Consider the following 18,128-nt stretch of genomic DNA (forward strand, 5'->3'; position numbering starts at 1 on the left):
GAGGCACAGACTGGCTGATTGGATTAAAAAACACAAGCCATCCATCTGCTGTGCTAGGAAACACAAGTAGCCTCAAAAGACAAATTAAAATTCAGAGTTAAGGGTGGGAATACAATTTTTTAGGCAAACAGAATTCAGAAGAAAAGAGGGGTTGCAATCTTATTTTCAGGTACAAGTGGATTTATAGCAACCGCAGTCAAAAAAGACAAAGATGGATACTTCATATTGGTCAAGGGAAAAATCCAGCAAGAAGACATTTCAATTCTAAATATTTATGCACCCAACTTAAATGCTCCCAGATTCTTGAAACAGATCTTACTCAGTCTGAGTAATATGATATCTTATAACACCATAGTAACAGGGGACTTTAACACTCCTCTTACAGAGCTGGACAGATTCTATAAACAGATATTAAACAAAGAAATAAGAGACTTAAATGAGATCCTAGAACAACTGTGCTTGATAGACGTATATAGAACACTCCTTTCCAAAGCTAAAGAATATACATTCTTCTCATTGCCCCATGGAACATTCTCCAAAATTGATCATATCCTAGGACACAAAACAAACCTCAACAGAATCAAAATAATTGAATTTTTACCCTGTATCTTCTCAGACCACAAGGCACTAAAGGTAGAACTCAACTCCAACAAAAACGTTCAACCTCATGCAAAGACATGGAAATTAAACAACCTTATGACAGTTGGGTGCAGGAAGAAATAAAATAGGAAATCATTAACTTCCTTAAGCATAACAACAATGAAGACACAAGCTACCAAAACCTGTGGGTTACAGCAAAAGCTGAGAGGAAAATTTATTGCTTTCAATGCCTACATCTGAAAAAGAGAAAGAGAATGCATCAACAAACTCACAAGCCATCTTATGGAACTGGAAAAAGAAGAACAATCTAAGCCTAAACCCAGTAGAAGAAAAGAAATATCCAAAATCAAATCAGAGATTAATGAAACTGAAAACAAAAGAATCATTCAGAAAATTAATGAAACAAAGAGTTGGTTCTCTTAAAAAATAAGTAAAATAGATAAACCTTCGGCTAGACTAACCAGAAATAGAAAAGTAAAATCTGTAGTAACCTCAATCAGAAATGATAAAAGGGAAATAACAACAGATGCCACAGAGGTACAAGAGATTATCTCTGAATACTACAAGAAACTCTATGCCCAGAAATTTGACAATGTGAAGGAAATGGATCAGTATTTGGAATCATACTCTCTCCCTGGACTTAGCCAGGAAGAAATAGATCTCCTGAGCAGACCAATTTCAAGCACTGAGATCAAAGAAACAATAAAAAATCTTCCAACAAAAAATTGCCCTGGTCTGGATGGCTTCACACCAGAATTCTATCAAACCTTCAAAGAAGAGTTTATTCCCATACTGCAGAAATTATTTCAAAAAATTGAGGAGGAAGGAATCTTCCCCCAACACATTCAACAAACCAAACATCACCCTGATACCAAAAACAGGGAAAGACCCAACCAAAAAGAACTTTAGACTAATTTCACTAATGAATATAGATGCAAAAATTCTCAACAAAATCCTAGCCAATAGATTATAGTTTACCATCAAAAAAGTCATACATCATGATCAAGTAGGTTTCATCCCAGAGATGCAAGGCTGGTTTAACATACATAAGTCCATGTGACCTATCCTGCCTAAAACCCCTCCTTGACCACTCACCTGAAACCCCTACCAGGAGGTCTGTCTGGCCCTGCTGCATCACATCTCTCCCCTCCCTGCTTTACACTCTAGCCCACGTTGCCGTTCTTCCCCATCACAATCAAACCAGGAAGGCTTCCCAGACATCAAAGGTATGCCTGTACCTCCTCACACTACAGCTTTACAACCCATAGCTTTCTTACATGGGTTTGCTTAACCTCTATCTTCCCAAACACAATGCTGCCTCTTTAAGGACTTGTCTGTTGTCACATTCCTACGCCAAGCACAGAATCCAGCCATGGTAGGTTAAACACACGAATATGAACACAGATCCCTCTTATCAGAAATGTTAAAGTAATACTTTTTCCCCCTCCTTGAAAACAAACAACAGCGTAGAAGAAGGAAATGAGAATCAAAATATAACTATGTTTATGGGCGGCGCCTGTGGCTCAGTGTAGGGCGCTGGCCCCATATACTGAAGGTGGCGGGTTCAAACCCGGCCCCGGCCAAACTGCAACCAAAAAATAGCCGGGCGTTGTGGCGGGCGCCTGTAGTCCCAGCTACTCGGGAGGCTGAGGCAAGAGAATCGCTTAAGCCCAGGAGTTGGAGGTTGCTGTGAGCTGTGTGAGGCCACGGCACTCTACCGAGGGCCATAGGGTGAGACTCTGTCTCTACAAAAAAACCCCACAATATAACTATGTTTAAAACAAAACCCATGTCTCCACAGGATTCCCAACACCTCTGTATGCCTACAAGGTACTATTCACTGTTGGTCCCTGGATAAAGCATCTCTTTCTTTACCATAAAGACCTTTGTTCTAACAGTCCAGTGGCAATTAAAGAACTTATCTGGGTGATACCTAATGAGGCCTTCAAAACTTTATTGAAAGGTACTTTCTAAAACTGGTGTAATAGAAACAAACAGTTAAGACTGTGTCATCTTGGCTCAGGGCGCTCAGAAACCCACACCACACATGCTCAGAAGAGAATTCCACCTACTGCTTCCTCGTGCTCCTTCCAGCAATCATAATCTGTTGCCATGGCGATACTTGCATAGCAGATTCCAGCCTCCTTGGCAAGAACCACTTCTGGAACTGTGGTCATGTTGATGACATCCGCCCCCCAGGTGCGGAACACAAGGCTTTCTGCCCGGGAACTAAAACGAGGTCCTTCAATTGTCACCATTGTCCCCTTTGAGTGACACCGGAGTCCAAGTTTCTTAGCAGTCTCGATGAGTACCTAGAAAAACCCGGAAACTTACAACATCTAAGTGTGCATACTAATTACGATTTTATTGTTCTTTGATGTTTAATAAGTTTATTACTCAATTAAAGTAGATTTTTCACCATAAAACCTGAGTACCCGCCAGGCCCCCAGAGAGAACCCAGTAGACCACAGACAGGTGTTTCCTAGACCCTTACTCATTTATAAGCCTGTTCCTTAGCCCTTTGCACTCAGAAGCTCACAGCTACAAGAGCAAACTCTGAGCTTTTCCTTTCCATGCACCAAGCATTTGTTTATACGCTCTCCTCTCACTTACTTCTGACCAATTCTAAGAGATTAAGCTGCTTTGCAAATACAGACTTGAGCCTTACTGCCTAACCTTGCAGGGTAAGCCCAGGTGCTTCCCATCACGAAGCTCTCTTCACACACATTTCCAAGCTCCTGAGAAGTTTGTTTCCACTGCTGCTTTATATAGAACCTAAAGACTTGTAAAGCTTTTTTTTTTTTTTTGGTTAGAAAGTGATTTCTCTTTTGCCCATGCCCCTCCAAGCACTGATGATGAAAACAGAATGGGGCTGTAGTGATTTTATTTTTGTTTGTTTTGTTCACAGATAAATTTTTCTTGTCATTCCTTTAGTAGAAAGGCCAGGAACAGATTTTTAGAAACATTATTAAAGCCTTTGATCATTTTTTCCACTGTTTTAATTAATACGCATCCAGTCTTTAGGTCATTAATTTCATTTTTTTCTTAGCTTATGCTTCAATATTCACTTTTAATTTAAAAAATTAGTCTTTTCCATCAACTTAACTATTAACTTATGGAAGTACTGTTAAAACGCTGCTCAATCTCTGTGTGCCTTTGTTTTTCTCAACTGTAAACTGCACACAGTAAACAACATACATACAAATGCTAAACTGGTCTTCTAATGATTATGAATACTGGTAGCTTTTGCACATGATTAGTAAAAGTTCCTGGGATACTGTATGTATAAAGTAGAGTCATTCAAAGCCAATAGAAGGCTCCATCCAACCTAGGCCAAAGTCTTACCTGCACATGTTAATTACATAAGCAAACAAAACTATTTCCTTAAAAAATTACTTATACTATGATTTATATTATGGGAAAAGAATTTTTTTTTTTTTGTGTGTGTGGTTTTTGGCCGGGGCTGGGTTTGAACCCACCATCTCCGGCATATGGGACCAGCGCTCTACTCCTTGAGCCACAGGTGCCACCCAGGGGAAAAGAATTTTAATGAGAGTCTTGGCAACTCCAAATTTAGAACCATGACAACCTATGGGCAACTAAAAGCTAAAACTGGCTGGGCACGGTGGCTCACACCGGTAATCCTCACACTCTGGGATGCTGAACTGGGTGGAGAGCTTAAGCTCAGGAGTTTCAGACCAGCTTGAGCAAGAGTGAGACATCCTCTCTACTAAAAACAGAAAAAAAAAAAATTAGCCAGGCGTTGGCAGGCATCTGCAGTCCCAGCTACTTGGGATGCTGAGGCAAGAGGATTGACCAAGCTTAACAGTTTGGGGTTGCTATGAGCTATGATGACGCCACAGCACCCTACCCAGGGTGACAGAGTAAAGGGAGACTGTCATTTTTTTGAGACTGTCTCAAAAAAAAGAAAAAGTCATGCTAGCTCATGTTTATCTTATAAGTAATCAAAATAAAATTATGCTCAATTAACACTTTTCCCTAAAAAATTTAGGTTATAAATGCCAGGTCTTAAATCTCTTATTTTCCCTCCCCACTTCTTTCTCCCCCAAGTTAAGATACAACCAGCGCCGTCCTGCTGGTTCTTTAAATGTCTTTAAAGAGTCTGAATAATTAAACTGTGTGTCTTGGTTATACTTCAAGCGCTTTTAGAGATGTATGAAGGAAAGTCACAACTACTGTGTGCCAGTGGACTGTGACCTTAAGTCATCACCATCGCCCTCAGAGGTATGTACCATGTCTGTGAGGAGGAGGACACAGAGGCGACCACCCGAACGAGCACTCTGCACTCCCACAACAGATTATACCACCATAAGATAGCAAGCTCAGGGTCAGGCTAGCAGGATCACATGTTCTTGCTTTAAGTAATCATAATGAAACTACTGTGATCACTCCTTCACACACACACACACGGGTGGTGGGTTCAAAACCCAGCCCCAGCCAAAAATCACAAAATAAATAAAACATTAAAAAAAAAAAAAAAAGATTACCAGGCCAAATATACTTAATATTAGTGCTTTGAGGAGTTTCAGATGAAATACGAGTAGACGTGAATAAATGAACAGAAGTGACACCAGTTTTGGAATAGGTAATACCTGTATATGGCACAAAAAGAAATTATTCTGGAGAAGTATTTCTCCCACCCCTATAGCCTAGAGACCCAGTTTACCTCCCCAAGGGAAACTACTGGTTTACCAAAGCTTTTTTTTTTTTTTTTTTTTGGTAGAGACAGAGTCTCACTTTACCGCCCTCGGTAGAGTGCCGTGGCGTCACACGGCTCACAGCAACCTCCAACTCCTGGGCTTATGTGATTCTCCTGCCTCAGCCTCCCGAGTAGCTGGGACTACAGGCGCCCACCACAATGCCCGGCTATTTTTTTGTTGCAGTTCAGCCGGGGCTGGGTTTGAACCCGCCACCCTCGGTATATGGGGCCGGCACCCTACTCACTGAGCCACAGGCGCCACCCATTTTGACTTTCCAAAAACACTTATTTGCATGTTTACACATTTAGCTCTTCATGGTCTGACAGGTGAGTTAATGTGATGTCACAGGAGGCTACACTGTATCACTGGAAACTACCAACCTAGTGCAGCGGTTCTCAACCTGTGGGTCGCCACCCACATGAACTGTATTAAAGGGTTGCGGCATAAGGAAGGTTGAGAACCGCTGCCGTAGTGCCACACTCAGATGTGTCTTATATAGCTCATTCGTGCCTTCCCCCAAGCACTTCAACTCCTAGTTTTCTAATCCTCAGTATTCTGCCTGGCACCTGGCTCAGATTCTTACTAACATGAATGTTTTCTTCTTAGCCCATTTTTTCCTAAGCTGCTTCCATTTTGAAATGGAAAAGGATCTTATCCTCACTTCATTTCCCCTGAATAGCAATTGCAAATTTATTACATGGGCAGATATGTTTCAGAGTAAGACTAATACCAATGTGATACATTCTGTTGAGAACTATCCAGGATATATACAAACTTCACCTGCCATTTTTTTTTCTTAACAAATAACAAATTTATTTTCAAGGAAGTCAGAGACAATCAATTTGCAGTGGTACATCTTTTTTGTTTGAGGCCAGAATAAGTTTAAAGTGCCCTTGCTGTTAACTACAAGGAAATGGGTTTTCCATGATTATGCAGGGCTGAACATAAATACTAAAAGAAACCATCTGTTCTCTACAGGTAGGTGTTAAAATTATCCAAATGACTAACATGTTTAGGCATTTATAGCCTCTAAACCAGTGTTTTTTCCATGTTTATCTGATGACATACTTAAATTATATTGATCAAAAAGTTTTAAAAATAATATACTTACTGTGCTATGAACTTCTTTCAAAAATAATGTAATTAATGACTTTAAAAAATTTTCATGGCACACCTAAGATCCTCTCACAGCACACTGGTTAAAAATCACTGCACTGAGCTAATTTGTCAGGTAGATTTTATGAGGCAGTTCACCTCCAATAACCTCCAATAAGCTCACCTCTGAGCTTTCAAACCTGGGATTCTAAGAAAAGTAGCCCATGCGGACCAAGCGATGGACTTTTGAGTTGTGGTTTCCATTTTTGTCCCCTGGAAGCTAAGGCTGTGTCTCTTTAACCTTATGCCACCATCAGCCCGTGTGGGGATGCCTCCCCCAACAGTTCTGAGATTGTGCTGAAGGAGGCTGGGCAGTAATAGTCAGGCTAGGCTCCAAGGCAAGTCTGACTGACCATTTTTAGATGAACATGTAATTTAATTCATAAAAGCAGTTCCCAGTCCTTGGATAGTGACAGGTATGGTTCAAAGCTCTTCATAAGTATTAATTCTTTCATCCCCGTGCTTGGTCTGCACTGGCTACTTTTCTTATAATCCCAGGTTTGAACGATCAGAGGTGTTGTCAGAGGCGAACTGCCTCTGCCTATCTATGAGGTAATGCTATCATTATTTTTGTTTTAACAATGAATTAAGTGAACTGCCTCTGCCTACGTATGAGGTAATGTTGTTATTTTCATTTTAACAATGAGATAATTAAAGCCCAGAAACATTAAATAATTTGTCCGATAATCCACAGCTATTAAGTTGAAGAGAAGGAATTTGATGCCAAGTAATCTGGCTCCTGACTGTATACTTTTGAGTAATATGCTCTCGTGTAATAAATTATTTAAAAGCTATCTTGACAGCAAAATCAAAACTTACTAAAAAGGTAGGTTGCAACTTTGACTGGTTCAGCTTACAAATGACTTAGAATAGTAAAGGCATTTTTAGCACAGGGAAACAAATCTTCATAAAGCCTTAATAAAAGTAAAGCTAAGGGGGGTTGGAGGGGTCACCTGCTTAGGCAATTAATCTAACCTAGATGCTGTCCCAAGTCCTTATGATTATTCTGGTACACATTACAAGAAGACTACGTACCTCTCTCGTTTTGGGGCAAAACGGCTCAGCCATGGGAATGTGGCACACTCCTCTGGTACAGGAATGACTTCCATCATAGAAGGTCTGAGGCCTCATAGTGGTCCTATAAAATAAAGTGGGGAAAAAAACCTTCAAAAGCCATCTCTCCATCCTCTAAAGGTTGGTGAATTCAAAGGTATCTAGGTCAACAACGTGGTCTTCACTCCAGAATTAATAGCTCTGGACAAGCTACAAGTAACTGTTAAAAAAGCAGCTTCAGGCTGTTATTCTGTTTTCTGGCTCTGGGCTGGTGGCAACATGCTACTTAGAAATTAAAGCGTCTGTGGTCTGGCAGCTGTGACACGGTAATCACTTGGATTATAGGTACAACTCAACTGTGGCTCAGGAAGGCCAGGTTGAAGACTTAAGAAGCCAATATGCAAATGCTTCATCATCACCAAGGTAGAAAATTATACAGTGAACCCCACATACCCATCACCTAGACGCAAAAAATGTCTAAAACTTTGTCCGACTTGCTTCATCTTTTATAGTTGCAAATCCGAGGCTTTTTTGTCTTTCGAAAAATTTCTTTTAAATAGTTGCTTATTTCAAGGTCCAAACAAGGTACTTACCTTGCATTTAACTGTTATGTCTCAAACTAAGAGTAATTCCTACCCTTAATCCCAACGTTTTTTTCATGCCATTGACCCACTGAAGAAAGCAGCCATCGTCCTGCCCTTCATTTGAGGATATGTCTCTTCGCTGTGTCATAATTTAGCTCATTCCTCTTTAGGAATATTAGTTCCTAGTCATAATTAGTTCTAAAGTCTTTTAGTTCAAGTTATTGGTAAAACAGTTTTACATCCACAAAAGGGGGGCTAAAATTAATCCAGTGCTAGCTAGGTCACCCAGAAATTTCTCACCAGAATTTTTGCAAACAAGCCACATTTTCTATCCCATAAATAGTTCTAAACTTGAAATCACAAGTAATACAGGAAAGAGGGTCCTCATCTTTCCTATGGAGGGGAGGACAGGAGAGGGAGGAATGGGCAAAGTTAGTCAACAGGGGAAGGAAGATGATGTGATCTTCCAGGCGTGGGAGAGTGAAGGATACCTCTGAAACCAGTCTCACAGTCCCATCTACACAGCTGGCATGTCCACGGACCAAAATTCACCTGTTACTCTCACACTATCACATGCTAAACAGTGACACTAGCTGGCATAGAAGCTACTCTCTCAGAGATAAGGCCTTAGGGCTCTGGAGGAATGAAAACCCTGTGCACCTCCCAACTCTTTGTCACATGTGCCTTAAGGCAGTGGTTGTCAACCTTCCTAATGCCGCAATGTATTTTCATTGTTAAAAAGGGGTCCCCACCCACAGGCTGAGAACCACTGACTTAAGGGAAATGCTAAGTTAACCCCAGAGCATTTCCAGATGGGGTTGAAGAAAAGGTCGGATGACTGTTCCAGCCTGCAAAAATACAGGCGTTTCTTTTTTTTGAAAGACTGAGCACTAAAACCGTGCCATATACTTCATTTCAGCTCTGGCTTTGTTTCAGTCTTTGATGTGCCAAGTTATCTGTAACATCACCACTCACTGTGATTATGAAAACAGGGCCACAAAACCCTCCAGTGGCTAGACCCCCACCAGACAGCCACACTAAACACCCCATCATCATATCTCTGCCCCCGTCCTCTGCCTATGCACACTCTTTGCCCTGTCATTCTTTCCTTTGCTTTGAATTTTTTTTACCTTAAGACATACCATGTACTTACAAGAAGCTTTATACAACACCAAATACATGTGATACCGACTACAGTCTTAATTCTCTCTCTCAGGTGGAACGTTTTGTATTTTTCTCTTTCAACAAAACTCCTTAGCTACTAGCTACATGGCTTACAGCAAATTGGCGTGTATTTTTGATTCTTTTTTTCCTAATCATAAAACACAGTATTCATCTGCCTACTTATAAAGGCATTAATTAGGAGCATTAAGTCAACTAAGATGTCCAGACAGCCTACAGCAGCTCAGAAATGTGGTCTGGGCTAGAGACAGAATTGGGAGCACAAGCTGGGGCCTCAAAGCACACAACCTGCCAAGGCTTAAGTAGCCCTGGGGGAAAAATGAGAGCTTAGAAAGCTAGACTATCAAGTCACTAGAAGAGAAGGTACAGATGAGAAACATCTCTTTACAGTTTGCCCACCTATTTGAATTGTTCCACATCACTAACTTAAATGTTCAGTGAAGCATTTCATGCTCTAAACGTTAATCCTCTAAATAGCAACACACCTATCCACACAGCATAAAATGAAGGGGCACTGTTAATGCTGACCAAGGGCAACAAGGTTTTACAACCACAGTGGAGTAGATGACACCACCCAAAATAAATTCTGGAATGAAATATGTATATTTGTCTTCCTTTTGAGAAATCTGAGATTTTACAATTCAGCAAGAAGCCTGGAATAAACTTTTTGGTCACGGACCACAAAGTGGAGACTATTACCTGATTAAGTTTCCTGATTGGCTTCCAATTTCAAGCCAAAACAGTTTTTCTTCATTCAGAATCACAGACCCTCATGCTAAGTTTTCTGACTGACATGGAAAAAGTACAGGAAATGTAGCTTTGTCCTTGGATTTGATCTTACCACTGAATATTTGTGCGGTTGTGAGCGAATTGCTTCCCAAGTTCCTTCTTCACAAGATATTAGCAATATCTCCACTACTCTGATCTGAAGGTCTGTCCTCCCCAAATTCCTATGTTGAAATCCTAATTCCCAAGAGGTGATAGTATCTGGAGGTATAACATGTGAAGGTGATTAGGATCAGTGTCTTTATAAAAGAGACTTCAGAAAGTTAGCTCGTCCATTCTGCCATGTGAGCAAACCGAGAGGTGTCATCTATGAGACAGCAAACCCACTGAAACCTCCCAGCCTCCAGACTGTGAGAAATAAATTTCTGTGTTTAGAAGGTACCCAATCTATAGCACTCTGTCAAATCAGCCTGAATAGACTAAAACTCCCACCTACAGCCCTATTTAAATATAAAAGCAAAGGCCAGGTATGGTGGCTCATACTTTTAGTCCTAGCACTCTGGGAGGCAGAGGCAAGAGGATGCTGTGAGCTCAGGAGTTCAACCAGCCTGAGCAAGAGTAAAACTCCATCTCAGCTAAAAATAGAAAAATAAGCTGGGCATTGTGGCACATACCTGTAGTCCCAGCTACTCCAGAGGCTGAGGAAGGAGGATCACTTGAACCAAGGAGTCTGAGGTTGCTGTGAGCTAGACGGAGTCCACAGGAATGAGACTCTGTCTCCAAACAAACAAGGATCCCATAACTATATCCCAACAGACTCTAGTGCAATAACATTTCCATTTTATGTCAAATAATCCTAAAGCCTGTGAATATGTCACCATACATGGCAAAGGGGAATTAAGGTTGGTAACAAGCTGATTTTAAAACAGAAAGTTTATGGTTAGGTGTGGTGGCTTATGCCTGGAATCCAAGCACTCTGGGAGGTGGAGGCAGGTGGATTGCCTGAGCTCAGGAGTTCGAGACCAGCCTGAGCAAGAACAAGACCCTGTGCCTACAAAACAAGGGGTGGGTGGGTAGAGCAAGATGGCAGACTAGAGACAGCTCCTTTATAGCCACATGTGGTGACATCGGGAAAAAAGGACTCCAGCCACTCCTGGCTGGTGGGCTTTGCCCAGAAACATCCCTTTTGGGGCACAGGGAAGCAGCAGGGACACAGGGAGACTTTAGAACCTCAAGAGCAGGACAGAAACAGTAGAGAACTGCACAAGTGTGAGTACTTGTGTGCCAGCAGAGATGGGCTGGTTTGGCAGCAGCTACAGTTTTCAGAAAGAGAAGGCCTGCCTTGCAGGTGTTTTTTCTTATGACCTGGGCACTTGGTGGAGTTTACCTTGGGAGAGCTCCGATGAGCAAGTGAGTCATCTTGAACAGTGCCCAGGGGCCAGGACTGAGCCACCGGGAGGAGCGAAGCTCTCATTGTTCAGCTGCCAGCTGGACACAGCCATTGTGGGAAAGCTGCCTTGCAGGATCAGCCCTCTGGGTCCTAGTGCGAGGCCAGTTTTGGCTCACCTACTGAGTTGGGCAGCCACTCTTGGGGAGATTTGAGTGACACATGCTTTCCTTGGAAAGCCACTGCATGGACAAAGGACATGGTTTGGAAAGGTCAAGGCATGTCTATTCAACAAGGTGAGGAGAGCTTCAGGCTCCGAAGCCTGTGGGGATTGAGGGCAAAGAAATTAGGAAGATGGGACAAGGTCTTCTCAGCAAGACAGAAGCTTCCAGTCTCCATCTTACACAGTTGCAGTAGTGTGGTGATTAGCATCTCATACCCCAGAACAGCGGTTCTCAACCTGTGGGTCACAACCCACAGGAACTGTATTAAAGGGTTGTGGCATTAGGAAGGTTGAGGACCACTGCCCCACCCAGGCAATATATATATATATATTTTTTTTTTTTCTTTTTAACATTTTTTTCCAACTTTTCCCCCCTAGAGTCTTTTTCTTTTCCTTTTTTCTCCTCCTGAAATGATACCATTTCATTGTTTCCTTATTCAATAGTAAGGGCTCCATTTTTATTAGTTTTTCTGCTCCTAGTTTTCTTTTTATTCCCCCAATTTTATCCCTTAAGGTTTGTTTCTTTGGTTGGTTTTGATTTAGAGTATCTTTGTTTTTCCTCTCTATTTGGCAGACGTAGGGTCTTGTGTTGGCTCACACTGGCAAAGAGCTCTTGACCTTGAGGGACTCACCCAAGCCAGTCCCCCAGAAGCTGAGAATTGTGGGTGTGGCGCAAAGCACCCTACTGAATACCACTATTACTCCTGTCTCTCTCTATTCCTCTCATCTTTTTGTCAATCTTCTATTTTACTCCTCCCTCCTTTCCTTTCTCTTTTCTATCTTTATCCTTTTTGCTCTCCACTCTTTTTTCTCTTTTGGTCCTATACCAACATCTTAGGTCAGAGACAAGGTAACTTAAAGAGGAGTTAGAAGTGAAAGGAAAAGTAGGGTAATGAAACAGACAAAAAGAAAATACTCATTAGGAAGAAACAGCAGAAAAATCCTGGCTACAAGAAAAACCAGAACAGAGCAACTCCCCAAAGGGATCCTGTGGTAGTTACTGCAGAGGTTTCCACCTATAAAGAAATGTTAGAAATGACAGAAAAGTGACTGGGCACAGTGGCTTGCGACTAGTCCTAGCATTGTGGGAGGCAGAGGCAGGTGGATTGCCTGAGCTCATAGGTTTGAGACCAGGCTGAACCCAGAGCCAAGACCTCATCTCTAAAAACAGCCAGATGGGCTCAGTGCCTGTGGCTCAAGCGGCTAAGGCACCAGCCACATACACTTGAGCTGGCAGGTTCGAATCCAGCGTGGGCTGCCAAACAACAATGATGGCTGCAACCAAAAAATAGCCAGGCGTTGTGGAGGGTGCCTGTAGTCCCAGCTACTTGGGAGGCAGAGGCAGGAGAATTGCTTGAGTCCAGGAGTTGGAGGTTGCTGTGAGCTGTGATACCATAGCACTCTAGCTAGGGTGGCAGCTTGAGGCTCTGTCTCAAAAATCATAAATAAATAAATAAAAATAGCCAGATGTTGTGGTGGGTGCCTGTAGTCCCAGCAAGTTGGGAGGCCAAGGCAAGAGAATCACTTGAGTCTAAGAGTTTGAGGTTGCTGTGAGCTATGATGCCATGGTGCTCTAAGAAGGGTGACAAAGTGAGACTCTGTCTCAAAAAAAAAAAGACAGAAAAGGAAATTTAAAATATGGAAGAACGAACTTCATAGCTAGAGGACAAAGGTCTTGAGCTAACTCAGGCAGTTAAAGAGACAGAAAAAAAGAGAAAATGGAACGTCCACTGAGAGAATTACGCTACTTCATGAAGCATGCAAACAGACAAATTACAAGTATCCCAGAAGGGGAAGAACATCTCAGAGGAATGGAAGCCCTACTACTGGATGCCATAAATGAAAATTTCCCCAAGTATCAGCAATGATTCCGACACACTCCTTTCAGAAGGATATCAAACCCCAGGTCATCTCAACTCAAATAGAATTTCTCCAAGACACAATGCCATGAACCTGTTCAAAGTCAAGATAAAGAGAAAATTCTGCAAGCAGCCAGGAGTCAGCACCAATTGACCTACAGGGCCAAATCCATAAGGGTGATCATAGACTTTTCAAATGAAACTTCTCAAGCCGGAAGGGAAGGGTCATCTACCTTCTTAAACAAAACAATTTTCAGCCTAGAATTCTATATTCTGCTAAGCTAAATATAACTTAGCTTATATTAAATATTTAAAACTGATGGAGAAATCAAATCTTTTACTGATATGCGAACATTAAGGAAGCTTGCCAAAACAAATATTTAATAACTTCAATCAGAAATGAAAAGGAGGAAATAAAAGCCTGGGACTAGATGGCTTCAAATCAGAATTCTATCATACTTTCAAAGATGAGCTTGTACCTGTACTACAGAAGCTATTCCAAAACATTGAGAGGGAAGGAAACTTCCCCAACACATGCTATGAAGCAAACATCAACTTGATTCCGAAACCAGGAAAAGACCCAACTAAAAAGGAGAACTACAGACCAATTTTACTAATGAATATCAATGCAAAAATAATCATTAAAATCTTAGCTGAAAGACTGCAGATACACACTAAAAAATTTTTATATCACAATCAAGTAGGTTTCACCCAAGAGATGCAAGTCTGGTTTAACATACACAGATCTAGAAATAAAATTGTGAAGCAATTTTCAACGGAATTATCAACGGAAGCAAATACAAAGACCATACAATCCTCTCAGTAATATAGAAAAAGCATTTGACAAAATTCAGAACAAGAACACTTGTTAATAGGAAATACAGTAATGTTTCAGGGTATAAAATCAATGTCCACAAATCAGTAGCTCTGTATATTCCAATAACAGCCAAGTTGAGAAGCTAATCGAAGACACAATACCCTTCGCAGTAGCTTCAAACATAATGAAATATTTAGGAATATATCTGACAAACAGGTGAAGGATCATTACAAAGAGAATTATGAAACCCTAAGTAAAGAAATAGCAGAAGATATTAACAAATGGAAGAATATACCATGCATGCTCATGGCTAGGAAGAATCAATTTTGTTAAAATGTCTATGCTTCACAAGGCAATCTACAGATTCAGTGCAATCCCCATTAAAATACCAACATCATACTTTGAAGAACTGGGAAAACAGTACTTCATTTTTTATGGAACCAGAAAAACCCCTGTATAGCCGAGGGTATTCTTAGTAATAAAAACAAAGCTGGAGGCATCACCCTACCAGACTTCAGGGTATATTACAAGTCCACAGTAATCAAAACAGCATGATACTGGCACAAAAATAGCAACATACATATGAAACAGAATGGAAAACCTAGAGATGAAACCAGTCTCTACTTGCCATCTGATCTTTGATAAATCAAACAAAAGCATACAGTGGGGAAAGGAATCTTTATTCAACAAATGGTGCTGGGAGAATTGGATAACCACATGTAAAAGACGGAAACTGGACCCACAAAAATTGACTCAAAATGGATAAAAGATTTAAATCTAAGAAATGATAAAAATCTTAGAAGAAAGTGTGGGAAAAACCCTTGATGATGTTAGACTGGGGAAAGATTTTATGACAGACTGTAGCACCCAAAACAATAACAAAACTAACAAATGGGACTTGATTAATCTGAAAAGCTTCTGCATAGCTAAGGACACAAGTAAAGCAAAAAGATAATCTTCAGAATGGGAAAAGATATTTGCAAGGTCTGAATCTAACAAAGGGTTGATAACTAGAACCTATAGAGAACTCAAATTAATCAACAGAAAAAGAACAAACAATCCCACCTATCACCGGGTAAGAGATATGAACAGAATCTTCTCTGACAAAGACGAATGGCTAACAAACATGAAAAATGCTCATTGTTCCTGATCATCAGAGGAATGCAAATCAAAACCACCCTGAGATATCACCTAATCCCAGTGAGATTAGCCCACATCACAAAGTCTCAAAGCTGCAGATGCTGGCACACAAGTGCAGAGAAGGGCGCTTTTACACTCTTGGTGAGACTGCCAACTAAGACAGTCTTTGTGGAATGAAGTATGGAGAATCCTCAAGGAACTCAAATTAGACCTTCCATTCCATTACTAGGCATCTACACAAAAGAAAAAAAATCATTTTATCATAAGGACATTTGTACTACACTTTTATTGCAGCTCAATTTACAATTGCCAAAATGCAGAAATAACCTAAATGCCCAGCAACCCAGGAATGGATTAACAAGTTGTGATATATGTATACAATGGAACACTATTCAGCCATTATAAGAGATAGAGACTTTACATCTTTTGTATTAACCTGGATAGAGTTGGAGTACATTCTTCTTAGTAAAGTATCACAAGAGTGGAGAAGCAAGAATCCAATGTACTCAATTCTAATATGAAGCCAGTAGATGATCCAATAGATAGATACCCACATAACAGAACAACTCAAATGAATTCAGGGTGGGGCAGGGAACCAAGGGAGCAGGGAGAGGGGATGGGGGGGTTTACAGTGTATGGCACACCTCTTGAGGGTGGGACACAATTCTAAGAGGGACTTTACCTAACAAATGCAAACAGTGTAACCTAATTCTTTGTGTCCTCAATGAACCTAAAACAAAAACATTAAAATTTTTTTTTAAAAAAAGGTTATTTTGAATTAACTAGGTGGGTACAATGTCATCATAAGCAATCAATATTACACTGATGAGAAGTGAGAAGAACTTGATCGGCCAATGCTGGCTTTGAAGATGAACTCTGAGGCAAGGAAAGCAAGTGATAAAAGGCAAGGAAATGGATTCTCCGTTAGGCTTCCAGGAAGGCATACACCTTGCCAAAAACCCCCTTAAACACACACACACACAGAGTGAGACCCATGATACACTCCTAACCTATAGAACTAAGAGATAATACATTTGTTTTATTTAAGCCATTAAGTTCGTGCTAATCTCTTACAGCAGTAATGGGAAGCTAATACACCTGCTGATACGGGTAACTCAGCTATACTTTCTACAGAGCTAAAGAATTGATGCTGAGGGTCTGCCTGTCTTTACCACCCACTAGCTGTGTGCCTCTGGGAAAGTCACTCTCATCTCTCTGCCCCTCACTTATACCAGTGCCCTCATATTTAAAACGAGAGTAACCTCATTTACTTGATAAGGTCTGTGCAAGAACTGAATGAGATAACAAATGCCTGGCGCTAGTAATTAGAAAATCTGCTTCTACATTTCTCTTGCCAATCACAAAGTGTAACATTTTGATGTCGTAGTACCCACAGCACCACACAGAGCACTTTCAGACAGAGAGGAGGAGAGACGCCCAGAGAAAGATCAACTCATTGGTTGTTTCTCCAACCAACAAGCTGAAATCAGCTTGATGATTTTGAGGAAATTTTTTGAGGAAATGCAGAGCTGCAAACAAGATAAAGGCAAACACCTGTCCCCCAGCAGGTAGGGGACACAACCACATACCTCTGGAGGCAGTATGGTAACATGGTCTGTGTTCAACAAGACCCAGCATATAAGAACGTAGGTCAATTATTTACTACTAGAGCCGGACAGCTTCTCATAAAGGTGGTTTGGTGAAAAAGATTCTACTGGTATCATTTAAAAGTACTCAAACCTTGATACCAAAACTAGGTACCAAAGAAAGAAAACTACATACACATACCACTAATGCATGTAAGAGCAAAAAACTAAAAAAAAAATCTTGACAAATTTCAGCTACACATCAAAAAAATTATCCATCATGACCAAGTAGGTTTCATCCCTGGGATGCAAGGCTGGTTCAACATTAAGTAAATCTGTAAACACTAATTCACCACACAAACAAAGTAAAAACAAAGACCTTATGAATCAACACTCAAGAATATAGGCATAGAGGGGACATCTCTCAAACTGATAGAAGCCATCTATGACAAACCCACAGCCACTATCATATTGAATGGAGAAAATTTATAACTGGTCCCATTTATAACTGGAACCAGACAAGGATGCCTACTATCACCACTACTTTTCAACACAGTGCTGGAAGTTTTAGCCAATGTAGGCAGACAAAAAATATTTAGAGTATCTTAAGGGGAGTAGGTACGATCCTATACTTAGAAAACCCCAAGGACTCAATCTGAGACTCCTTGAAGTGCTGAAGAAATACAGCAATGGCTGGGTGCAGTGGCTCATGCCTGTAATCCTAGCACTCAGGGAGGCTGAGGCGGGTGGATTGCTTGAGCTCATGGATTCAAGAACAGCCTGAGCAAAAGCCAAGACCCCGTCTCTACCAAAAATAGAAAAACTGAGGCAAGAGGATCCATTGAGCTTAAGAGTTGTAGGTTGCTGTGAGCTTTGACGTCATGGCACTCTATCCAGGGCAATAGCTTGAGATTCTGTCTCAAAAATAAAAAACAAAAATAAAAAAGAAAAGGAATATAGCAGTATTTCAGGTTTTAAAATCCATGTAAACAGATCAGTAGCCTTCATGTACGCCAATAAAAGTCAAGCTGAGAATCAAATCAAATACACAATATCCTTTACAGTAGCATCAAACAAAATGAAATACCTTGGAAT

General features: G+C 40.8%; 1 protein-coding gene across 5 annotated transcripts in view; it reads right to left on the reverse strand.

Moving 5' to 3' along the window:
* The window catches only part of MTAP (methylthioadenosine phosphorylase), a 75,445-nt gene that overhangs the window by 12,949 nt on the left and 44,368 nt on the right, over positions 1 to 18,128 (reverse strand). For all 5 annotated transcript variants that reach the window (XM_053571496.1, XM_053571518.1, XM_053571529.1 and 2 more), the window contains exons 5-6: positions 7,512 to 7,614; positions 2,673 to 2,912 (exon numbers count right to left, since the gene is read on the reverse strand). In XM_053571496.1, the coding sequence (XP_053427471.1) occupies positions 2,673 to 2,912; positions 7,512 to 7,614 (343 nt within the window). The remainder of the gene's footprint in view (positions 1 to 2,672; positions 2,913 to 7,511; positions 7,615 to 18,128) is intronic.

Source organism: Nycticebus coucang, chromosome 2, assembly GCF_027406575.1.
Source record: "Nycticebus coucang isolate mNycCou1 chromosome 2, mNycCou1.pri, whole genome shotgun sequence".
In the NCBI taxonomy this organism is placed as follows: domain Eukaryota; kingdom Metazoa; phylum Chordata; class Mammalia; order Primates; family Lorisidae; genus Nycticebus; species Nycticebus coucang.